General features: G+C 45.4%; 1 protein-coding gene across 1 annotated transcript in view; it reads right to left on the reverse strand.

Annotated features, from left to right (window-relative positions):
• The window catches only part of znf423 (zinc finger protein 423), a 142,575-nt gene extending 116,218 nt beyond the window's left edge, over positions 1 to 26,357 (reverse strand). Inside the window, 1 exon segment of the mRNA XM_031748942.2 lies at positions 25,354 to 26,357. Within this exon segment, the coding sequence (XP_031604802.2) occupies positions 25,354 to 25,393 (40 nt within the window). The 5' untranslated portion in view covers positions 25,394 to 26,357.
• Positions 26,358 to 26,812: the final 455 nt, after the last annotated feature.

The following is a 26,812-nucleotide window of genomic DNA, read 5'->3' on the forward strand; positions in this document are numbered from 1 at the left end:
GTGATTAAAATGAAGCCGTGCTTCTACTTCCTGTCTTCTACTTTCAACCGAGCGTGGGAGCGCCTAAGGACATCGGTATTTGTCTTTAAACACGTTTATTCTCTGGAGCGAATGTACTTGAACTTGAACCTACAAATAGACCAAGGAATTAACAAAACATGACAATGACAATGACCTGAGATCTCTCAGACTCGCACACACAGCTGATCAAAGCTGGATTGTCATACCGACTTCCTGGGTACAACAGGAAGGAGGGAAGTACAGCTGGCACACAAACAGGAAATGGCTAGAGCCACCACACAATGGGATTTCCCGTCCGCCCCCTCCCCGACACGCTGTGCCTCACTTCTCCCTCGCTCACCTCCGTCTCTGATCCCTCCAAATGTTTTGTTCTCACGGTGACCTCCGCCTCCACATCTCTACACCTCTCCTAATACTTCTCACTCCATGTCCTCATCAGCTCCCTGGTGACCAACCTCATCCTCACATCAAACCTGAGCCGTAAGCTCCAAACAAAGCCAGAAGCTATAAATCAGCAAAGCGTTCCTCTTAAAAAAGAAACTAAATGTCTGCATGAAAGTGATTTTTGTAGATGAATGCAGAGAGGAAATCATTTTTATAACAGGAAAAACAGCAGAGCTGCGCCACAACTGGACCCATATAAGCACACAAACTTTAGCTCCTCCCATTAGCTGCAAGCAGCGGTGCAAACTCACACCGTGCTGTAAACATCCAAATGCTGATGCACACCGAGCAGTGCAACACTCTCAAATCTGCATGATGTTTTTCAGACTCCACATCATTTTCTCTAGCCTAGCATGCTTAGTGAAGTCAGAAAGCTGCTGTGTCTATAAACTCGGCCTGGTTTGTGGACTCATCTTATTTGACAAAATAATAATAATAATAATAATTGTCTGCAGGACTCAAACGTTTGGATCAAGTCTTCAACATCCCTGTTGGAGCCAGATGTGGACCACAGAGTGCTAACAAACTAATGGATCCCTGGACAAACACAGGAGTCTGATGTGAACACAGGAACCTCCCACCGCAGCAAATACGACTGCCAACGACAGCAGAGAGAAACATACGAGACACGTTAGAAGAGACAAAAACTAGAAGAAAAACAAAGTACGTCTGCTGTGCCACCTCACAATGACCAGTACGTTAGCTCCCAGCTGAGCCCTGAGTGGATGCCATGATTCATTAATACGCTTCAATATGATTTTTCCTCCTTGATGTCACATCGTCTGGGTCACGTCACAGCGCCCTGATAAAATGCTGCTATTTCAGTGAAGATTCTCGTTGAACATAAAGGGAGACGTTTATGACTTACGTGTGTCTGAATCAATGGTTTTCGTTTCGAGGTTACCGGCCCGACCTCGGTCTGTCTGAACTGGGCTTCCCCAGATCTTGTGACAACTATTTTTTTTAAACCACTAAAAGCTGACATCATAATGAAAACCATGTTCGTGTGGTAGTTGGGAGAGTTTGAGATTATAAAAAGACCTCGTGGTAACTTTGCCTCAGATAAAGGCCCATTTCTCCTGATGAGACTGTGGGGAATACAGTGTGTTTCATTAGCCAAGCACACACAGCTTTATTTAGACTCCCATATCCTCCCTCTGTCCCCCTCAGAGACAAACACACCGTTACTGTGAACCCTGTACACACCAGGGGGTCGGCGGGGGTGTACGTGAGAAGGATTAGCTCACAGATACTATATCAGTCAAGAGGAGGGAGTATCTGAGTGTGTACAAGTACATACGTGTACATGTGTACCTGTAATTTGGGTGCCCTATTACAAAAAAAAAGACCCACTTAGAAAGACTCTTTGTGACCTGTGGGGTTAAAAATATAGCAATCAGTCATGTGTTTGCACATGTGGCGCTCCATCGCTTCTCTTCCGGCAGCACATCACACTCCTCTTCAAACTCTAGCTCAAACTCGCACAGCGAGTCGTTTAACAGCTTAGCACTAGCAGCTTCCGACAGGCACAATCTCTCGTTAGCTACATGTTAACAGACAGGTGTATTTTTGACAAATGAAGTTGCAGAACTTCCCTTTAACAGAACTTACATCACTAGTGAGAGAAAGTCACAAGCATTCGTGTCATTTCGTACCAGTTAATTGTGATATTGATTTAAGATGCTATCACCAAGTAACATGATCACAGCCCAAAATCTACAGACACTGGCAAGAAGGCAGAAAATGACTGAGACAGCAGATGGCTAAAGATCAAACAATCCGACACGCCGCAGAAACAAAAACACAAATGAAACCCCGGAGCACGACACACGGGTGACACCATGTAAGAAGGAAGCTTCTGGGAATCCTTGGAGCATCAGCACACACACACACACACTGCGCACAAGCACGCACACGCACGCACGCGCACGCACACACACACACACACACACACACACACACACACACGCACGCACGCGCACACACACGCACTCACACACACACGCACACACACACACACACACACACACACACACACGCACGCGCACACACGCACACACGCTTACACCGCACACACTGCACACGCACGCACGCACGCGCACACACACACACGCACACACACACGCACGCACACACACACACACACACTCACACACACACACACACACGCACACACACACGCACACACACACGCACGCACGCACGCACACACACACGCACACACACACGCTGTTGCTTTTACTAACCCCTGAGGCACCTCGTCTATGAGTCTATGTGAGTCCTAGACGTGTGCTTAAGGACGCCTATCGAGTACTATAAATAAGAACACCTGGTTTACTGCATGAGCATAAACAGAGACTATTTGGTTGTGATTTGGTGGCCTGAGTACTTCCCACTAATTAGCGTAAATACAGAATATCTCACCTGGTTGAGCAGGTGTAGGGGCCTGGGGTCGAGGTTGGCCCACGCTGTCAAACTCACTTTCCATCACGGGCCACATGCGACACACTTTGATCTTAAGTGGGCAAAACCAGTAAAACTCTCTTTTCTGTCAGTGTGAGTTTAATGATGCATTTAATCACGGTGATATCGTGATATAAGAAAAAGTGTACATCTCAATTTTTCTACATGAAAATGCTGAAGAGAAACGCTGGTGTAGTAAAAGAAATCAATCTGTCAGCACAGTTCTTCTAACAACTGGTACAAAAGTTCATTTCCTAGACTGTCCTGTAATTATGAAACAGAAAATTCGACCATTCAAACACTGTGGACACTATAAAGAAGTATACAGTGGAAAACTTGGACATTTCTGTCATTCAGCTGTTTATCTTCTACTTAATTACTTTGGTGTAGTACGAGTGGCCGTGGGGAGGTCTATGTAAGTGAGAAACGTCCAAATGTTACGCCTTCCTTTCTAAAGGTGTCCAGTGGGCTGGACTGGAGTCTTTGCTGGGCTGATTCTGGCCACTGGGCCTTATGTTGGGCACCCCTGACTCACCTGTACACCAGCAGACAAATAATCAGATGTAAACACATGCATAACACATACACAGTAAGTGACAGTACAGCAACACTCCTGTCTGCATTATAATGGGCTGTCACGGTTCATTAGCCAGTCAAGCATGCGATTATACCAGGGCGTCCACAGTGACAAAACACACACGGACTCACAACACCGGTGTCCGGGTCAAAAACGTGCAGAAATTAGACAACGAACCATCAACGATGCGATTAGTCTGCACAGGCTGAGCCCGTTGGGTCGTGGAAGCTCTCAGAGTCCAGGTTTGTCTCAGAGCGCCTGCAAGTCGCCGCTGTTGGACGCTTCAGTAATTAATCCTCTCTGCTTCAAAGACATCCAACAAGTTAGATCTTCAGAAAAATGTGTTTATGTGACAAATAAAGGCTGCAGAGGGGATGATCGAACACCTGGGAGCAGCCTGGGAATGTGAGTTCTGTCATACGCTGCAAATATTTCCCCGTGTACCACAGTACCTCAGAGACAGACTGCAGTACTGTGACGTACACTACAGTTTGGATTAGGGCTGTGCGATATGACCAAAATCTCATATCCCGATATTAAGACATCTATCGTCCGATAACGATATAAATCACAAAAATGTAACATTTTCTGTAAATTCTGTGAATGTCGGGCAGCTCGACTTGCATGAAGTGTTTCCAGCTGGGCGTCGCGTACCTGGAGTCGAGTGTTTTAACCGATGCATGAAACGATACATTTTTAGACATAAGTTGTAACGGCCGCCGTTTTCTTTGTGAGTATTTATTACACAGCGTGCTGCGGGGAAAAGCCTGTTCTAACGTTTGAGTCTAAGGTTTATTTTTTAGCACCTGACGGCTCTTTTTTGCTTCTCATTCGTAAACACTCTGCATCTTTCACGTGATTCAGTTTATTTTGAAAAGTCTCAACAGGATCTTGAGCTTTATTGTGAAAGGTTTATGTGGAAAATAAACAAGCGGACACGAGGTGGTTTTACCGTCGTTGTTGCTAACGACAACGCATAAAAGCAGGCGCTTGTCCGTCCGTAGTGTGGTTATATTAAATATAAGAGAAAGAGAGAACTTTAAGAAAGTAATATAGCCACTACAGTGACCATCAAAATAATGAAAAAATATTGCCGTAAACAGTTTATTTTGCGACACCACGAAACAAACGATAGCTTAAAATGAAACGATAGACATTTTTATATCGTTATCCGATATATATCGTTATATCGAACAGCCCTAGTTTGGATGGTAGTGGTCCAATCCTCCGTTTTTCATTTCTGCACATCAGATTTTAGAAAAGCAGCAGAGGAGGGCTGCAACATGAAGTTCTGCCTCTGCATCATGATCGTGTTGTCATAAACAAATATTTACACAGTTGTTGTCACTGGCACAGTTATCCACACACACTCTACCTCGTTCTCCCCTCTCTCCTCCATTATTGGCATCCTCTCCCCCCCCTCCCTCGTCTGTTCTACCTTTACCTCTTCAGTATTTTCCTACCACCTTTCTTTGATATTTGCTCCTTTCTTAAGTGATTCTTGGATCCGTGCTCAGCCTCCATGCTTTTTTCCTTCGCTCTTACTGCAGCACCCATTTAAATGTATTTCCTGTTCCCCTCTCTCTCTGTCTTTATCTCTCCCACCACATACCAACTCGCTTCCCTTCTATCTTTGTTTCTCCTTCTCTGCTGTCCCATGAAAGCAGTTCCAGTCTCACAAAGCGAATCCTTTGTCTTTTCCCTCCTAAACAACACATGCACAGTATCAGGGCCATTTATTCCCAGAGCAGCCCAAGGCTCTGGTGTTCCCAGATCTCTTTGACGAGCGGGTCACTCTGGCCAATCGCGCACCGGCCAGACAGCCCAGAAAGGCGGGATGTGGGTCACTGTAGCCAATGATAGGCGGATCCTTTTCCCACAGGGACAAGCTGATTGACAACTAGCGCTGGACAGGAGTCAAGAGGGTAATTGTCATCCGACTCTCTCCCTCTCTCTTTATCTGTCCGTCTCTGCTTCTCATCCTAGACACTCATTTTTTCCCGTCTACTCGCTCTCCCTCTCTTACTTCCCCTTTCCAACTCACTTCCTTGCCCCCACACCCATCATTTTCCCTATAGCACCGATGACTCTCTCATTGGCTGCCCTCCCTTTCCCTCAGGAACAACTTGGTGACGCTACTGGCCGAGGGCTGATGCCAATCTACATCCCCAGCATGCCCCTCGGGAGACCCCCGAACTTCAATGGCCTGTGTCATACACACACACACACACACACACACACACACACACACACACACACACACACACACACACAGAGTCAGGGGACAGGGACAGAAGCTGATTAACCAAATACTTTTATCAGCAGTAAAACCGCTCTCTGCCTGCCTGCATTCTGAACAAAACAGCCTTAAAACACATAAACACACACAGACACACATCCCAAGCACTGAGCCATTGGCCAGAAACACCAGGCTAGTCTGAGGTTTGGGACAGCGTGTGTGTGTGTGCGTGCATGTGTGCTTTTGTTTGTGAGCGTGTGTGTAAAGGGACAGAGTTAGCAGAGGGCTTAGATGGATGGCAGCGAGAAAGAACAACAACCACACAAAGCCTGGCGGACAAGCTCCATCGCCCTCTCTATCTTTCTCTTTCCTCTTTTTCTGCTTTCTCTCCTCCCGTGTTTTTTCTCTCTTTCAATCCGAATTGTTTCTATCTGATTTCGTTTGACAGATTTTGAAATTCTCTTAGCTTCGGCGATCATTTCTTCTTTCCTCTCTGCTTACAGAAGTCCTCGTCTTCGCCGTTTTGTCATGAACAACCTCTCTGTTCATTCTTTTATGTACAAGGTCATTGTGATTGTAATCTCTATCAACAGATTCTGCAAATGAATATGAATAATCTGCAGGCGAGGGACCAGTTTTTCTGATCCTGGAAGCCTTCTGGTTTCCATTTGTCATCTTGGCCAGCCAAGTCTGAGCCAGTTTGGTTGCATTGATATAAACAGGATATATGGACCAAGTGCAAATGAGGAATAAAGCATCAGACAGCTGCTTTTTAAAATTCAGTTCCATTTGTAAACAACGAGTATTCGTTGCCCGGGTATTCATTGGCTACACCGGGCAGAGGCGAGTCAGAGCCATGTGGGGACCGTGGACCAGTAAAGGTCAGTGAGACTGAACGACCTCACGTTGGCTGATGCAGAGAGGGTGGATCCCAAGTTAAACTTCTTTTTTAACTTTGAGGTAAACAATTGAACCGACAGCAGCGACGCATATCAGCGATATATCAGCGACAGTGACATATAACAAGGCAGCAAATGCATTACAGCAAGACAGTGATGCAAGAGTAAATCAGTCCCTGTGCGAACGCCCCTCTAACCAGCAGACTAACCAGCGGTGCCCAAATGAGTCACACATCCCAGAACTTACCAAAATAAACCAACATAACCACGCATGCTTTGCTGCTGTCGCATATTTCCAGGGCTGCTGTAGAAAACAATCATGCTGCTGTAAGAAGACTTTCTGGTTTTATCTTTTAGTCCTGCGACTCGCACGAACTCATCTGTACAACAAGGTTTTTAAGGGCTTCCTATTAACACACACACACACACACACACACACACACACAGACAGTACAGAGCTGATGTTCAGGGCCAAACAACACAGCTTGAGATTAAAGAGCCTCTCTGATCTGACATTTGTTTTTCTGTCTGTCAGAGAGAGTGTGGCGGGAAGACGAATCGATAGCAGAAGAGACGTGCAGAGGAAGAAAGAGGACGTGAAGGAGGGTGTAAAGAGGAGGATAAAAAGGCGGTGGAGAAGAAGAGCAGAAGGTGAGACAGAGGTGAGAAAGAAAGCAGCAGTGAGGAAGGACGAGAGGTGAAGGAGGGCAGCGAAAGGAAGCATAAGGAGTAGGACAGGAGGAGGAGAGGGAGAGCATTTCTCCAGAGTACCATGACTCCAGGGAAGGCTCCAGAAATAACTGAACTAGAAGTTTCCCCAGCAGCTTCCACTCACCATTACAGACTGGTACACACACACACACACACACACACACACACACACACACACACACACACACGTCATATGAAGGTACAGAGTTCACAGAGACAAGACTGAGCAGCAACACACCTGAATGATGCCAGAAGGAGATGAGAGACATGATGAGGTACAGTTGGTGCATAGTCACACACACACACACACACACTACATGAACACTAAGAGGAGGCGGGGCTGCAGGGTGGAGGGTACATAATTGCCTTCTCTTGTACTACAGGCTCAGGAGTGCTTTTTGACTGAAGACACCAATTTCACGCTAAGGCATTATTTAGCTTGATACAAACTTGATTAGGCTTTACAGAGAGAGAAAGAGAGAGAGAGGAGAAGGGAAATAAACAGCTTTGTGTCATACCGCATCGCTGGCGGACAGATTAACTCGCTAGTCACGCTCCTTCTGGGAGTAACAAGAAAAATATACAGACACAGCGCGTGTGCGCTCCGAGCGTGGCTGCTTGTTTGTTTGAGCAGACGTGTAATCAAGCATCTTAGAAAATGTACTTTCCATTTTTGAAACCTCATTTTTAAAGAACTTTATTCAGACTTTTGGGTGTTTCATGTTTTTGCAGGTAAAATTAAAACTGAGTTAGACTTTGAATCCCAGCTATCGTTCCTCGGGACGTTCCATCTTAAATTATGGAACAGCAGAACTATCTGTCCCCACTACTGCAAGGAAAATGATCAAGAAGTTCATGTTTGGTAATAAATCCCGACTCCTGAGCCAAATCTCTTAAAGGTAAGATAAATGTCAGCCTACTGCAGGCCCACACCTGCACAAATGTTGCACCTGAAAAGCACAAAATTATGTCGCGTAATACAGACGAACTGCACAAAGACTCTAACGCTGGAAAACTGTGTGTGTGTTTTACCGACTGGAAAGCAGATCCTCTGATTTTACCAGTTACTGTGAAGATTGATCCAGACGTGACTGAGACGGACCGAGTGAAACCTTCAAGCTTCACCTCCAAAGTTTCTGAACTTTCAGAAAGTACTACCTGCTAAAGGGAGAGTTTTCCAAGTCCCAGTGGTGGAAAAACAATGAGTTTGTCCAAAGTTTCCTGGTCCCTGAGGAAAACACAGCTATAAACAGCATCATTGTGTCAGGACTGCTAATATTTAGACTCCGTCTCACTTTCCAAACTAACTTCTTGCTCTAAATCATCAGCATGTCTGTTAGACCCCATTCCTACTAAGCTGTTCAAAGAATTTATCTATATTAACAGGATATCTACCACGAGCTTTGAGGTAGTTGCAATTAAACCACAACTTAAAAAGCCTTTGCTTTCTTTACTCTCCAGTTGTCTTAGCTAATTATGGACCAATCAGTTTCCTTATTTCTTGAACAGATAGTTATCAGACAGCTACGTTATGTTTTCCAGAGGAACGGTTTGAGAAGTTTTAGTCAGGATTTATTTATCACAGCACAGAAACAGTGAAGGTTACAAACAATCTTCGATGGCCTCAGTGCTCCATTCAATGCTCTGCTAATCACATTATTTTGAACTACTGATATTAAAGGAAATGCCTTCCAGTGATTTGACTGGTTTCTGCCTAACAGACTCTAATTTCTCCATATAAATGAGTCTTATTCACACAGTTCAGTCACAGGCTTCTGTTCTGGGCCCAGTACTTTACATCTGCCTTCTTTAGGCAACATTATTAGAAAACATAGCATCCGTTTTATATTGTTATGCAGAGGATACCCAGCTAAACGTATAAAGTATCTATACAGTCAGATAGCACAAATTATTAGTTGACAGTCTCCAGAACACTGCTGGGTCTTTGCCTTACAGTATAAAGGTGACCACTGTCACGATTTGGCACTATATAAATGAACCTAACCTTAACTGAATTGAATTAAAGGACAAGGCTGCAGGCCACGTGCATTTCAGCTGAAACTGTTATTGTTCTCTGCTGGATTCAATTGAGTGGCTTAGAAAGCCGAGAAACAAGAAATATATTTACAGCCATTCAGAGAAAATTGTCCACAAATGTAGTTATTTTACTGTTTAACGTTCAAGAGGAGAGCAGAGGAGACCTTTGACCTTTAACACACCTTTATTGCATCAATACTTCAACTCACGACCATAACTGAAAATGAATGCCAAATCAACATATGAACAACCCTCCCCTCCCACCATCAACCCCACCCAAATACAATAAACACAAAAAACAAAAAACAAAACCAGAAAACACTCCATTCGTCTTTTTTCAAAAATTCAGAACTAAATCATCATCAGTTATTTTGCACAAAACTCCATCAATGCCCCAAATAGAGACAAATTCTTCAATGTTGGACACCATCTTGTAATAAACAAACTCGACTTTCAAACGTGCACCCACTAACCCTTTAAACATAAGTTCTAAATTAACAGATCCTGTTCCCTTCATTTTGTTCCTCCTTGTGAGTAGGGATGGGTATCGTTTAGGTTTTATCCGATACCGGTGCCAAACCGGTACTTTTGAAACGGTGCCGGTGCTTAAACGGTGCTCAAACCGGTGCTTAAAGAATGGAGAACACAAACTTGGTCCAAAAACCTCTCATGTTTAGCTGTTTTTTTTATAAAAAGATAACAATGTTAGCCTTCTCTGCAGCTATAGGGCATATATGGCATCACTCTTGGCTGGAAGCAGTGCTTAAACAATGGAAAAAACACAAACTTTGTCCAAAAACCTCTCATGTTTAACTGTTTTTTTTATAAAAAGATAACAATGTTAGCCTTCTCTGCAGCTATAGGGCATATATGGTCTCACTCTTGGCTGGAAGCAGTGCTTAAACAATGGAAAAAACACAAACTTTGTCCAAAAACCTCTCATGTTTAACTGTTTTCCACTTTTTCTTTGGTCATTTTAGCCTTTTTGGCCAGGGTGAAGGGAGTATCTGCCATCAAACAAGAAGACAGCCGCATGTAACTACGACGGTGTTTGCTAGTTCACCTTACATGCATTAATGTAATAATGTGGTTAGCCTACTCAACATTAAATTACACACGAACAACATGAAGCTACTCACGCAGAGGAGAACGGCTGCTGCTGCCATCATCATCCGTCATCATTTCTGCTACACTAACAGGGCTAGGGGCCAGGACTCTACTCTTCGGGTTTTTGGGAGATGTTAACTCCGGGTCCGATAACAGGCACCACACCCGCAGTAGATGTGCACGGTGTGAGGTCTCGCAGCAAGCTATCAAACACGGCGCATTTCTCGGCTTTTAAAAAACCGCTATGCATCGCCAGGTGTTTCATCGGATTTGAGGTGTTACCTCCTTTGACAGTATCACAGTATCAGCTTAAAGCACTTGTTGCAGGCTGCTGAGTTTGCATCTTTTGCTGTGAAGTACAGCCAGACTTTTTACCGCTTCGCCTTGGGCATTTTTAATCTGTAGCTCTGCTCTAAAAGAACGTGCGTACCTGGCCCGCCTACTATCCTCGGAAGCGTAAAATGATTGGCTAGAATTGGCTCAGGAAAAAAAAAAAAGCACCGAAATAAAGCACCGAAATGTGCGCTGCTTTTCGGTCTGGTTACTACCGTTTATGTCAGAACCGGTGCCACACCGGTACCCATCCCTACTTGTGAGCCATATACTCATCTTCGCCTGACCTATTAAAAAATTAATCAAACAAACCTTCCTACGCTGCGCTGCAGAGTACCTCGGACCCAGGATAAAGAGACCCTCCTCCAAAACACTCCCAAGGCCAGCAAGCCACTGCCGCAGCAGTGAAAAAAGGCCAGCTAGCCTGGGACATCCAAGCCACAGGTGCTGCAGCGTTTCCTCAGTCAGACAGAAAAGACAGTGGTTCCCTGATCGTGGATCCATATGTGCCACGTGTCTGTTCGTAGCCATGGCCCCATGCACTATCCTCCACTGGAGATCCGCACTGCGTTTCTCTATGGGAGGTTTGTACAGGGACCTCCAGCTGCCCCTCGGAGATGACCCCGAAGCCAACACACCTGACCACCGACTCCAGAACACCAGCCAACAATCCCCTGTTCAGCACCTTTACAGCCACCTCATAGCCTTCTTTGAAATCCTTGACAGGTCACCCAGAACAGGTGTTCGAAAGGAAAGAAGAGAGCCACCCTCCTCGTCCTGCTCCCCAACTGCAGCGCAAACAGACAGCGAAGGGAAGTCAGCTGAACTTGGTTGACCACCTGCAGAGCGAGTCCCCAGCGCAGCCCTTACAAGTCCAGGAAGACCACCCATGACTTCTTCCACCAGCTTCTCCAGAAAGCACAGAGACCTGATCCCAGTCTCCTGAGCCAACTTGGCAGCCGTTTTCCACTGCCCTGCCGTCCTCAGGCCCGCCAGCTTGGTAAGACCAGCATTTACGAAGAACCTCTGCACACTAGCAGTGCTGAGCATCCTACTTGGCACCAAGGGATTGTAAAAAAAGAGGCTCCTCACCAACATCACCATAAAATTGAGAACAGTCTCTCTGTACTTTAAAAACAGTCTTCCAAGCAGTCAAAACAGACTGGTAAAAAACAGAGGTCTGCAAAAGGTCCATACCAGTCAGGTCTATGAGAAACAGGTGCTTGTCATATGTAAGGTCCTTTATTCTGTGAAGCAGCGTAGATGCAGTCTTGAACCAGGGTGGCTGTTGTCTTTGATAAAGATAACGCTGTGCTGTCTGAAGACGAAACGCTGTGATACAGCTGTGAAGGTCAATCAAACCCTGACCCCCCTCTGACACAGGTAGAGACAGCACAGCAGACCTGATCCAGTGAAACCCTCCCCAAAAGAAATTAACCAGTCATTTTTGTATCTCCTTGAGAAGAGAGGCTGGAGGTTCAACAACAGTAGCACGGTGCCAGAGTACAGAAGCGGTCAGGTTGTTAACAACCAAAGTCCTTCCCCTGTAAGACAACTGTGGCAGGACCCAAGTCCATTGAGACAACCGGGCGGCAATTTTTTCAACAACACCCTCCCAGTTCTTCCCCTGAAAAGCATCAGTTCCCAAAAACACTCCCAAACATTTCAGTCCCTCCCTGTTCCACTGTAATTCTGCCGGTAACACTGGCTCCTCTTTATCAACCCACCCTCCCAAAATGAAACCTTCACACTTTGACCAGTTAACCTTCGCGGAGGATGCTCACTCATATAAGTCCAGTGTCTGTCTGAGTGTGTTAATATCACTTTGACTGGTTATAAAAACCGTAACATCATCAGCATAAGCTGACAATTTTACTGGACTTCCTGCTTCGTCAAAGGTAAAACCTGAGAGTCCCTGTCTAAGACGGTGTAAAAGGGGTTCAATGGCCAGTGTATACAACATACCAGAAAGAGGGCATCCCTGCCTGATGCCCCTCTGAGCTGGAACAGGCCGACTTAACCCTCCCCCCACCTTTAACAGAACAGCAGCGTTTGAATACAACAATTTGATCCAAGAAATGAAAATGTTCCCAAACCCAAAAGCTTCTAAAGTTTTAAACAAATAGTGGTGATCAACTCTATCAAAAGCTTTTTCTTGATCCAGAGATAAAAACCCCACATCCAAGTCCTTGAGCTTGGCCAGATCAACAATGTCTCGAATTAAAAACAAGTTGTCCATAATAGTTCTTTCAGGGACACAGTATGCTTGATCCACATCAACAATCATGTCAATACAGGTCTTCAACCTGTTAGAAAGACACTTTACAAGAATCTTGTAGTCCGTACAAAGCAAAGAGACAGGCCTACAATTTTTGAGCAAGCCCAGGTCCCCTTTCTTTAGCAGTAAAGTCAAAACTGCCCTCGTGCAACTTGTTGGCAAGATCCCAGTGGTCATACAGTACGTGAAAACCTCATGAATGTCCTCTCCTAGCAGCAACCAGAATTCCTGGTAAAATTCCACAGAGGAAGACCATCAACTCCTGATGACCGACCACCGTTGAGTTGTTGAACCGTTGAAGACATCTCCTCAAAAGAAACAGCAGACTCCAACACAGCCGATTCAGCCTCATCCAGCCGTGGCAGCCCCACCAGCATCCTCGTCACACATTCAGGGTCACATGTGTCAGCACTAAAGAGGCTGGCATAAAAGTCAATGGCGAGCTTCCTCATTTCTACTGAGTCAGATGTCACCTTCCCATTTGGAAGCCTTAGGTGCAACATTTGGTGTGACTCTCGAACCCTTTTCTCCAACTTAAAAAAGAACCTTGTTGGGGCATCTATTTCTTTAATGGTAGAAATCCGAGTCCTTATAAGAGCACCCTTTGCTCTTTCGTGAAGAAACTTGCCCAAAGCCTTCCTACTACTGTCCCAGGTACAATTTGTATTATCTGTCCCACTTATAATCTCAGTCTCTAGCCTCTTGAGCTCTCGTTCTAAGTCCTCAAAGCAGCCCTTAACAGTGGCCGTGTTAGGATGCCTGGGTCGTTGACCCAGGGCTTTTGAGTTTATTATGTTATTTATCATTTCTAGTCTTTGTTTTCTTAGTTGGAGTTCTGTCTTATGGTTTATGTCTCTGTGTAATCCTTAGTTGCTGTCGGCTATATCCCTGTGTCCAGTCAGTGTCTGTGTCTGCCCTGGTCCCACGTCTCTGTTCCCTCTGTTGCAGTGCCTGCCTGTGAGTCTGTGTCTTTAAGTTCAGTCTGTGTTATGTTTCCTGTTTTACTTTGGAGGTGCGTGTCTTATGTTAATGTGTCTGGCTTTGCTTCCTTGTCTCGTTAGTTCTGATTTCTCCCAGCTGTGCCCTCCTTCTGTGTCTCATTCCCCTCGTTACTTCCCAGTGTACTTAAACCCTGTGTTTCTTTGAGTCAGTGTCGCGTCGTCCCTTATGCTGGGTGGATCTCCCCGTGTTTCCCGTGAGTTTATGTTGTTTCCCAGTTTAGTTTAGTTTGCTTTGCTTTGTATGCTCGTTTTCCCGTGCCAGCAAATAAAGCTGAGTATTTTGAGTTCATCCCTTGAGTCTGAGTCCTGCATTTTGGGTCCACCACTCCTCCTTGCCTGCCTGCCACACAGCCAACCTTAACAGGCCGCTGCATGTGACGTGTATTGTTGACAAAAAAGCTTAATCTGTGTTTTCCCCACCTCCCACCATTGAACCAAATTGCAAAAGTCCATTTTCCTTAGTTTCCAGTGGCACCAGAAGTCAGAAAAAGCTCGACAGAACTCTTCATCATGAATCAGCTGCACGTTAAAGCGCCAGTGCGAACAGATGTTAGAATGCATCAATAAAGAAATATCTGCAGTCACTAAATGATGATCAGAAAAACCAACAGGTGAAATCTCTGCTTTAACTAGTCTATTATTATACGTCTGGTTGATATATAATCTATCAAGCCTAGCTGCCGACACATTGCTGTCAGAGACCTTTACATATGTATACTGTCTGGTTGTGGGATGGAGCTTTCCCCACACATCAGTCAAATCATTCTGAAGAATGATTGTAGACAAAAGTGAGCCCGAAAGTGGGCGGGGCTCTCCTATGTTTCTGTCAACTGAAGGGTGGGTTGTGCAATTCCAGTCCCCTCCCACCACTATTATTGAACCGCTATTTAATTTTGATAACTCATCATTAATTTTACGAAATAATCGCACACGACCCGCAGCTGAGTTATGGGCGTATACATTCATAAAAGCAAAAGAAATTCCCTTGATGGTTGCTTTTACCACCTGTGCCCTTCCCTGCTCTATCTCACAGACAGAAACATGTGACAGGTGAAGGTGCCTAGAAAATAAAATTGCTACACCCGCACTGAGGTTAGTACCATGACTTAAAAAAGCCTGCCCACTCCAACTCATTCCCCATTCTGTCTCATTATCTATAGTGCTATGTGTTTCCTGTAAAAAGAACACATCGATGTTTTTGTTCTTGCTAAGCTCCACTAAGACTGCACGCCTTTCCCTATCCCTACCCCCATTAATGTTAAGTGTACCTACTCTCAAGTTCGCCATATAAGACAGAGAGAAGAGGAGGAGAAAAAGAGAAAAGACAGTGAGACACTTCCAGAAAGACACCCTTAGTGCTCCAAACATTTTACTATGCTTTTAAAGGAGTTTTTCCTCGTTTTTCCCTCCTCAACTTAGTCAAGATCTTTTTAAGACGGAATCTTTTCTGTTTGCTCAACTGTTCATAACCAACAACTCTTCGTATTTTCAGAACAGATTTTATAATAGATCGACATCTGGAAAAAACTCAGTGACTTCCACAGACTGCATACCAAATGTCTCATCCAAAAAGCGGTTTATATCTTCTAAGGAATACGACTGCTGATGGTCTTCTTGTGAAACAATATCAGAGCATTGTGACAGGGAATCATCTTCCAACAAGTCGTCTTCCTCATTTTCTGCGCTCAAAGAACCTGAAATTACATTCGCAACACCCACCTCACTTGCCATTGCTTTGGTGTGTCCACTGTCCTGATTTTCCTCCACACTTTCCCTATCCTGTATGTCATCACATCCATCCTCCACCTCATTGGTCCCCTGTACTACCCCCTGTTCTTCTAGCGCAGCCTATGGAGCACTGGCTGCGACCTCCATTCTGTCACCCTGCGCCGCTAGCGGCTCGCCCATGACAGCGCTGTTCATAGACGGCTGCTCATCCGCACCGCTACGAGCCGGCTGTTCTCCCGTACCGGCATCTACAGCGCGCTCCTGCCCACTTGCCCCACTAGCATGAGCCTCTTGGTCACCTGTGTCACCGCGCACCTCCTGCTCTTTGTGAGGGGAGGATGAGCGTTTATGGCCAACATCACCACACTCAAAGCACTTCATGCTACCTGCACTTGCGTAAACAGTATATAAACCATTTTCATATCTCACTTTAAACGACACTTCCAGTGTCTGTGAAGGATTGTTCAGATACATGAAGGCCTGCCTTCGTAGTGACTGAACATGCTGCAGTCTGGCGTCTTTGCAGCCAAGACGAACAACCCTGAACCTGCTAGCAAACTTGCCAAAGCGGGTCAGTTCCTTTTCAAGCAGTTCATTCTGGATGAACGGCGGGACACCGGACACCGGACACGGTGACCCGCGTAGATGGCACAAACAGCGGCGAAACAGCCACAAACAAATCATCCAGAATGATCCCCCTTTCAACTAACAGGTGAATCAAGCGCTCCTCACGGAGAAAGGCAACCACAGCCTTGTTCATCCGAGAGCCATAAGTTATGTTCTCATGGCCCACCTGTTCACCAACAGCTAGTAGAACCTGCTCAACGGTGTACTGCTGGGGTGCCACCACCCTGGCCCCATGTCTAATAGACAGGGGAGGCGAACCCTCACTAGGGAGGGACGCCATGACTCAAGGTAAAACTGGCCAATTAACTAAAATTCTTCACTTCACACAACACAATGAAATAAACGTGCCTTACATGGACAACTGGAAAAAATTGTCCATGTATTTGTGTCATCGCGTTTAGATTATTGTAATTCCCTGTTTACCAGCTTGGATAAATCATCTCTTTCTTGCCTCCAAGCTATACAAAACGCAGCAGCCAGACTGCTAACTCGCTCTAGCAAGCGAGCTCACATCACTCCTATTTTATGTTCTTTACATTGGCTCCCAATAGATTTTAGAATTCGTTTTAAAATTATTGTTTTAACGTACAGAGCACTAAATGGCCAAGCCCCAGATTATTTATCCAAGCTTCTCACAAAATACCCTGCTGCTCGCCGTCTCCGCTCTCAGACTCAGAGTTTGTTGGTTGCTCCCCGAACACGTCTGAAGGCGAAAGGGGCGGAGCCTTTCAGTCTGTGGCACCAAGGCTGTGGAACAGTCTACCTCTACAACTACGTTTGGTTGACTCTGTGGAATCCTTTAAAAACAGTTAAAAACTTTACTGTTTAAACAAGCTTTCTGTTGACCAATGCTTTTTACATTTTTATATTTTTAATTTACATTTAAACTCTATATTGTGTATATTGTGCATTTTGCTATTTATCGTACTGTTTATTTTAATCTCTGTGTGCAGCGCTTTGTGACTACCCGTCTATGAAAAGCGCTTAATAAATAAACTTTACTTACTTACTTACCTTTTAACCACCCATAAGCCCTAAGTTTTCTGGAAAAAAAAACAGTCCAAACGTCCCAAACTCACTCAGCAGCTCCACGCACTCACCACACACACCTTCACACATCCATTCACTCACACTCCCAGCATGCAGTGCAGGAAGGAGAGGAGAGGAGAAGAGAGGAGTCTATGGCAGAAAGCACCTCTGCATTTTTAAACATTGTCTGCACTCACCAACATACAATCTCTTATTCTCTCTGCTTTATCAGTTTCTGTCCAACACCCATTTCACTGTCATGATTCACACAGAACAGCTCGATTAGAGGCGGCACATATAGGACAAAGCTTTGCTGAGCACATTTGCTCCAAGTCTGGATTCAGATTTTCAGTCCATCTGATTCAAGCTTGTATTTATATAAAGTGGTGTGATTTTTTTAAACCAGTAAGAGGACGAGAAAATTAGGCTTGACTATTATTATAATGTTAAATTCCAAAAGCAAGGAGCAAAAAATTCCATTTTCTTTGAAAATGTTTCTTCAGTGTATTTGTCAGTATGGAGTCTCTTTCACCCTCTTCCACTTTCTCCTGCTCTCACTCGCTCCATTGTAAGTGTCACAGCAGGGCGCCCGTGCCTTTTGACTGGGAGGTGAATAGAAAGGAGTTAGAAAAACCAACTGAAGACTCCGGCACTAAAAAGAACCATTGGTAGGCCTATAGTAGGGGCGCTACAAAGACCTGGCAGAGTGTTTAATAAAAAGGAACACAACACAAGCAGCTTGTTCTGTTGAAGGCTCCATGCTCTGAGGACAATGCACATTAGTCTGGGTCCAGGCTGCATGTGTGGCTGTGTGTGCACGCACAGACAAAAGCCAAGCGAGCTAAAGATATCAATCAATCATAAAAAACAAGAGAGAAAGGTTCATGTATTAAAGAGTAATGCACATTAAAAAATAGGAATCGTAGAGCAATCTCAGACAAGCAAGAAAAAGAAGCTTGATTTAACCTTTTACCTTTAACCTGTCCTAAAACTCAACCTAAGAGGGTTAAACAAGGTCAGACCTGGAGATACAAATGTCTCTCACACACACAGAGTCCTCGCGTTTCCAAAACGCCATCTTTCCAACAACCGTGTGTGTGTGTGTCAGATAGAGAAAGGCAGAGGCCTGCCCAATAAATATATTATGCATCAGCCAGGTGTGCAGAGGGGCGCTGCTAATTGCCCCCACCACTAATGTTTAATGTACAGAATATGAAGAAGTATGAAGCAGGGTGAGATCACTGAGGGAGGGAGGTTGTTAGAAGGCAAAGGAGCTGAAGAAGGGAAGGAGGCTAAAGGGAAGACGAGGAGGACCGAACAGACCAAACAGAGTGTGCATTTCTGTTTGTAATGTTAGCGTTCTTGTTCTTATGCCGGGACCTCGCAACGCCTCATAGATATCATGGAAGATAACGGACATATCGATGGATCACTGAAGTTACTGTAACACCTAAGGATCCAATAAGCTCCAACTAAGACAACACAAACTACAATACAAAAGACTAGTCAAACACCCCAAAGCCTTCAGAAAAACAGAACAGGCAAAAAAGTGAGCGAACAAAGAATGAGCCTATAAGAGACTGAAAGACAAGCTTAAACACACACATGCACACACAGACTGTAGGAAACTTAGAAGGGTCCAAGTCCTCCGAGACCATCTCGTGGTGGGGGATACGGGCTTGGCAAGCAGGGCCTGGAACGGCTGTGTGTGTGTGTGTAGTCACACAGCATCATCTTTCTCTTCTTAAAAGCTGAGGGCACAGGCATGCACCGAGCTCAGCTACACTGTGACACGCACACACACAAGCACGCGTGTGTGTCTCCAGAGGGGTGGGTGTGTGTTAAGGTCCAGTGAGTTCGCAGCTGATAAACGAGGCTAGCTAAGCTGCTACAATGGCACAGTCCTGGCCCATGACGCCCCATTCTCACACACACACACACACACACACACACACACACACACACACACACACACACACACAGAACCACACCAGGCTGGCCGCTGATAAGGAGTTGTCACTGGCATACACACACCTCACTGAGGGACTTCACCCTTTCTAGACACACACACACACACACACACACACACACACACACAATAAAAACCTAACCAAGCCTACCGGATGACATGACCTTCTCTCATCCATTATTTCAAACAAAACCCAAATTTCCCGCTCTGCCTGATGAGGAACGGTTCCTATACTCTTTGATTTATGAAGTCATTCATCACTCGAACACTTAAGGACAGAAGTCTCATGAGTGGAACAAAAAAAATTAACAGTGAAAACAAACACAGGGTGTTAAATAATAAAATATCCAATATGATAAAGATAAACAGTAACCCAGCAAACTTTATATGTGCTCCATTTAAAACTGTTGTACAGGTTATATTATATGCAGAGTGTAAGGATGCACTGATTCTGGAACTGAAGCAGGTTTTATGTGTTGATTCTAGCTAACAAAGGAAAGGAAACATCTTTCAGCTCCTCATCAAACCATCTTTGAAGATCACATCATCTGTAGATGTCCCCGTATTTACTGATATGAGCCAGTCAATAAGACCAAAACAAACAGAGAGGTTCACTCGTATGACATCAACACAAACTCGAGCATCTTAGTTTGACTACATTTATATAAAAGAAAAAAAACCACGTTTAATTACAGTAATGCTACAGGTTACGGTCACATGCAACATTATGAGCTCTGTTCTGTTCGAGTGTCCTGGACAGTCCTGACACTGAAGCAGCTAAAGGGAACCCAGCCCTCAGTACTCTTTATTATTTAAACCTGCACTTTTGTTCTGTGTGTAACCAAAAAGGAATATTCTGTTTGTTTATATTCTGAGCTTTCAATTGTGTCGTAATTTGATTCTAATTGAGTGCAAATCAACATGAGCCCATTACATTCAATGCGTGCTACTGCTGGGCTCCACCAATCACCAATTACATTAGCTTGTTTTGTCCCATTAAAAAAAAAAAACAACTACCAAAAACTCAAATCCACCCCCCGCCGAGCAGTCAATGGAATTTTTAACAAAGCTTTCTGAAAGCTATTTAATGGTTCAGCAAGCCTTAATGCAAAGCCTCGACGGGCTTTCATACAGGAGTAACTCCGTGTGGCTGTATACACGCTGATTGGACTATTTTGTACTGTTAGAAACAGTGTCAACAAACAAACAAACAAAGCAGATCTAATACCAAAGCTAAAAAACATGGTTGTTTTCAGGTCACATGTGCAGGGTGTCTGAATTTTATGAGAGCCAGTCGCCTCATGAAAGTCTGCGAGCTTTGCCAAAGAGTAAAAGTGCTCTAATGTCAAAGCCAGATGGGAAGAGGAGAAAGAAAAATAGACGGGAAAGTGAGAGTGGATGAGAAATGAGAAAATAACTGTACTGTATTATACACACAGCACACAATCCTTCATACTGACACTGCTGGCAGATATTGAGACGATGCTGGGCTTTAACCAAAGTGCGAGGGCATGTGCGTAATGTCAGTGAACAGCGCTGTCAGAAAAATGGAATTTCTACCTTGACAAATATTCACTGTTCATTTTGAAATCAGAGGAAATGTTTTTAAAGGTTTGAGAGAAACACAACGAGGTTCTAATGAGCTACGAACTGCAGGTCAAAGGTGCGGCGTGTATTTAGATCACATGACCTGCTGTTTATTGATACTTTCATTTTGCCTTTGTGGGAGCAGGATGATCAAAAACGAGCTCACTGCCTCGTAACTCAGTGACATTTCCAGTCACAATTCACTTTTAGCCATTCGGTGGGTTGGCAGCTGTTAATTTCAAGTCTTGAGCAGTTAATTGACAATAACTTTAACTCCAGGCAATGAATAATTACCATCCTAGAGTTTCTTATTACATTTAAGCCATGTACTTACAGGAATTATTATGCATCCCCTACTAGCGTGATTGAAGCAAGATGTATCATTAGTCCGTTCTGTGATTAGTCAATCAACATAATGTGAAGCCATTCTGATGATGAATTATTTAAGTGATTTTTCTGAGCACAAAAGCCGAGCGGTTCCTGCACCAAGACTCTCCGGTGGGTGGATTTGCAGCATTTCTTCGTGTTACATTAAAGTAATTGCAGTGTCTGGGAAAACTGTGATGAACATTTTATCTTCATTGAATGAGACCTGCTGTGATATACGGTCTTGAGAAAGCAGCGCTCACAAAAAGAGAGCTGGAGGTGGTAGAATCAAAGATGCTAGGAAGGCAAGGCTGAGGCGGTTCGGACATGTGCAGAGGGACAGTGGATGTAGCAGACAAAGGATATCGAATGTAAAGCTGCTGTGGAGGACATGTAGAGATGCTGGGAGGCAGATGATCCACTGTGGCGACCCCTGAAGGGGCAGCCCAAAGAAGAGGAGGATCCAGCAATAACTTCCAGCTACAGTGTCAATATGATGTCAGTCGGCTGAACACAGGCAGTAATTATTAGATGGAAGTTTACACGCACACTGGTGAAAGGCAGATGAAAACGAGAAGCGTGCGACGGAGAAAGGAGGAGATGGAGTGGAAAAGATGTCATTAGCCTAGAAGAGCTTAGCTCGGCGCACACCAACACCGAGCCCGACCTCCCCTACTCGCCCTCTCGGTCAAAGCGCTGCTTTGGCTCGACCAACCGCAACAACGCTCTGTACAGACCAAAAGTAAGTGCTCCACTTCTCTCCCCTGCCCCGCCCCTTCCAATCTTCCCGCTCTCCTCCATCTCCCTGTCACATGCGCTCAACTCCCGTTTAATGTCCTGCAAATGAAGCGGATTTATTAATGTGTAATTAAGTAATAATCATCACTACATAATGCATGAGAGACTCGAGGGGCTAAGAGCTGAGCGAGAGAAAGAGGAGAGAGATAGCATAGCGAGGCTGCTGGAGCAGACAGAGAAGAAGAGAAGGAGATTTCTGCAGCCTCGCCTCGCTAAAGACACATTAAAAACGGATTAATCCACTGAAATAATATTTTGATAAGAGCAAAGCTGCTCTCTTTCATTTCTTCCTCCTTTTTCTCTCACCCCATCGGCGAGCTTCACGGCCCGTCGTCACACCATTAGTCTGCGTTCAATTAACAAACTCCAATTAGTCGAGTCCCCTCACTTCTAACAAGGCCTAATCACTTTAAAGGCTACGCTGGTCAAGCAAGAACACTGTGGCTGTGTTAAATCAGAGAGAGGAACACGAGGACTGGTTTGACTGGTTGTCTTCAATATTACTGTTTGATTATATGGGTGTGTATGACGAAGATGTCTCATCATTACAAAGTACAATGAAAAGCTCTTAGCAAATCTTATTCATGTCAATCGGATCCAAGTTTTTTTTTATTTTAATGGCAAATAAAAAATAATAAAATTAATTTCCCGTTTATATTTACAACAGTCTGAACCACATGTTGACAACATGTCACCAGCAGGCAGGAAAAAGTCGGAATGTCAATAGAAAAAAAAACAAAACAGGAACCTAATTGGTTAACGGTCCCGATTTCCCTGTTCAGATAAATTCGGACAAACGATAACTAGAGATTGATTTATCACCCATTGGCTCGCACAGCCACCAGGTGGCTGGCAGGAGACGGATAAGGTGGATTTCGTCCTTGTTGCTGTTTCGGTATGCCTGGCTGGCCAGTAACCCCAGTCTGAGCCAGCCAGCCAGTCAGAGTTGGGTGAGCAGGTGAAAGACAGACAAACATGAAAACACAGATAATCCCCCCGGTGATGCTCACCTCATCCTGGCCTCCATCACTCCCTCCCTCTTGCCCGCTCACCTGCTATGTGCCACTGCACTGGCCCCAAACACCTTTCCTCCCTCTACCTTTTACCCTTCGCCTCCTCTTTTCTCCATCTTCCCGCAATGCCCAGTCTTGCCAAGCTGTCAGTGGGGCAAGGTGTGGAGGGGAGATAGCAACATGCATGTACACACAGATGACTGAGCACGCAAAACACATGGTGCTTATGCGCGAGCTACAGTACAAGGGCCGTGTTACCTTTGTGGTGGTCGTCAGCCTCAGCTTTGCTCTGCTCTGCTTCGCTTGGCTGCCTGACTAAAGCTAAGCTCTGGTTATCCAGGCTGCCTTAGCGACACACACACACACACACACGATGTGTGATGCATACAAACACACACAAAACATTTAGATCTTGCAAGAATAATCACACATACACACACAATGCAACGATGGAGCAGCAGTCACTGGCCAACTGTGCCGAGTATCAACAACACTACAACTGTATTCAACCCACGTTTCACAGAATGGTTAATGCAGTGCAATTTACTGTAAAAAAGACAAGAAATATCAACAAGTGACAGGAAATTTATTATAAAAAACTGCCACGCCAGAATAATCTCTCTAAACTGTTTTAATGGTGTTATCATCCAATCTGTGAACAAGATGGGAATCAGAGGTGCAGAACCAAAACCACACATGCAGTGTTTTCTGCAGCATACTTGACAAACACACGTCAAACCCAGCTTCACTTTTGGAACGCGTCCTTTATAAAATTCAAAATCCAGTTATTTTTATTGGATAGGCGTAGTTATTCCTCAACAGTTCCATTTGTATTATAGCGACAGAGATGGGCGCATGCATCAACTAAAAATCGAAACAGGCTTCAGAGTAGATTCCTGAGTGCATCTGGAGGACAGTGACGATCACCTCGTCTTCCATATGTAAACCCTGCTTCCCTGGATGGAATGACAAACAGCAGTCTTATTTTTCTTCCCTGTACATATCACCCACATTATCAGAAACAGCCCTCGGCGAACACGCTGCGTTCTGTCAGGACATCCTGTGTGGCCCTCCTGCTATCGACAAATTAATCTCACGCCGCCTCCAATGAAACAGGCTTATCCTGGGAACCTGTAGGAGAGGCTGAAATCTGTCGATGAAAGTCATGCTGTTAATCAAACTAACCGCCCGGTTCGAATCACTGTCAGAAACCCACTCGCTTCCTAGACACTCCCAGAAAGGAAAGGCCTGCATGGTGGTGGAAATGGGGAGGGGTGGCGACCCATGGTCAGCTCATCCCGTTGCCCATCTGGGTCCCATAAAGGAAACACGGAGGCCAAGGACACCACATGCCCCCATGCATGATGCCCACTCACCCATGCACAGCAATGAATACCATTTTTATGATAATGGGGAAAACTGAGGCCTCCTTTTGCAAAATGAAGAAAGATTTTTTTTTTTTTTTCTCAATCCATCTTACAGAATAAAGACTTTGGCAAACTTTTAGAAAATCAAACCCTGAATTCCAGCTTCACATGTATGCCTGGGTAGATTTTCAATATCTCAGGAAAGCCTGCAATTATTTAGAAACAGTGCAAACGCATACACACCACCGTGGACTTTATCTCTCTTATGATGTTGCAGTTTTAAACATTTGAAGAGAAAATGTGCCAGAAAAAAATTGCTTGAGCCAATTTTATAGTAATGAAAATAAACACGAGTGACCCGAGGACACGCAGAGTGGGGACCAAGAGATTTCATTTGGGTCAAACAGTCAAATATATTAATACAAAGCAGCATCTCAGCACCAGCTGATTTTTTTAAATCACAGATTATTAATTAAGCCAATCACAACATCCCACTGTCAGAAACAGACCAGCGATCGCGTGGACCTGACACTGTGTCAGAACCCCACGGAGCACACTGAGAGGTTCCGGTTAAATTCACTTGAACGGTGCCGTAGCCTGCAGCTGCATGCAATTAAAAAACCAAAATCAAACCGAGCCCGTGCTGTGAAACTACACGCGGACTATAACGATCCAACAGAAGGCATCTCGGTCACGGTGGCGGGCTGCTCTCCTCCACAGTGCCCGTGGACATGAAGTAGCCCGTAAACACTTTCTTACCTTTCACGGAGCGAGGTTTGGCCTGTTTGCGTCTCGACATCTCTGCTCCGGGGCTGCGTTCTTCGTTCTTGAGTTGGTTTGTGTTCCGTTACAGGCGGACACGGTCCGGCTGTCCGTCCTCCCGCACTCCGCCGCTGCTCCTCCGCCTGTTGCAATGCGGCAGCTTCAGTCTCTGAGAGCGAAGCGGCCCTTGGTCCAAACACGCCGGGACTGAGTGGGGGGAACCTGTGGAATAAACGGGGGGAGAACTTCCCGTCGTTGCGACAGCGGCTTTTTAAATGTCTTCTCGCGTCGCCTTCTCCGGTGAAGCCCGAGCGCACTGACGGACCAGGGCGCGAGCTGCCGCCCACGCGCGAGGCAAACACCTGAGCAGGTCCCGAGCTGTGTTTAGAGGGGAGAAAAAGTGACAGCGGGAACCTTCGGGTGCGCGGAGCCCCGGAGGCGGTGAGAATGTTTGGGAAATTGCTTTGGAAATGAACCGTGGCTTCTTCCCCAGCGCTCGCTTCGTCTTCGACGCGCTTTGTTTGACTTTATCGAAACTATTTCGCGCTGCGTTTCCCTCCAGGAACCGAGCAGCCTTCTGCGTTCCGTCCTGATAGTCTACACTAGGCAGTGGTGGTCTGGTGGCATGGACATTGCGCTCTTCCCCTGCATCTCCACCCCGCGGGGAATGCTGCTTTTACAACCCACGCTTTCTTTCTGTTAATATTTCCCAGTGTCCTAACGGCGGTGTTAACAGCAGCCCAGTATTTCTATGAGTCTAACCCTTCGCTAGCCTCTGTCTCCCTGCTTTTTCTTTGTCCTGACTCTGGCTACCAGTCTCCCTCCTCCTCCTCTGCCTGCCTCTGCTGGCGGGGCTGCGGCGCAGACACACATAATAAAGCCAAGGCAGGCAGTGCTTGGCTGGAAATGTAGCCGCGTCCCAGCAGGGGGATGTGAGAGAAGGGTCCCGGCGGGGGAGCGCTCTGATCCCGCAGGGAGCAGCTCGGCACAGCCCGGGTTGGCTGAGGCAGAGAGGCAGGAGAGAGGCAGGCTGTGCTGACGGGGAGAGAGAGGAGGCGTGGAGAGAGTTAGGCAACAGCGCCCAGCTGTGGCCGAGCGGCACAACTACACCGGGGGCTCTGAGAGTCGAGAGGGAGGAGACGGAGCTGGATTGAAGCGCATAAGAGGTAACCGAGGCTAGCGCGAGGTAATCAGTACCGGTGATTGCGTGACATCACCAAGGTGACAGGAAACAAGACCGTGACGACATCACTTTGCAGCAGTGTTCCTCTGACATGTTGATCCAAAATTTTAGCCAACAGAGGACAGTGATTATGTTTTGACGAGTAAAGTAACTAAATCTTGTAGACATTGTTTTTACTTTCAGTTCTCGGTGTGCCTTTTCTGTAACATCATGATTCTGCAGCTAAATTCATTTTGAACATTTCCTTCTTCTTCTGTGATCGTTAAACATCCC

This window comes from Oreochromis aureus, linkage group 7, assembly GCF_013358895.1.
Source record: "Oreochromis aureus strain Israel breed Guangdong linkage group 7, ZZ_aureus, whole genome shotgun sequence".
NCBI lineage: Eukaryota > Metazoa > Chordata > Actinopteri > Cichliformes > Cichlidae > Oreochromis > Oreochromis aureus.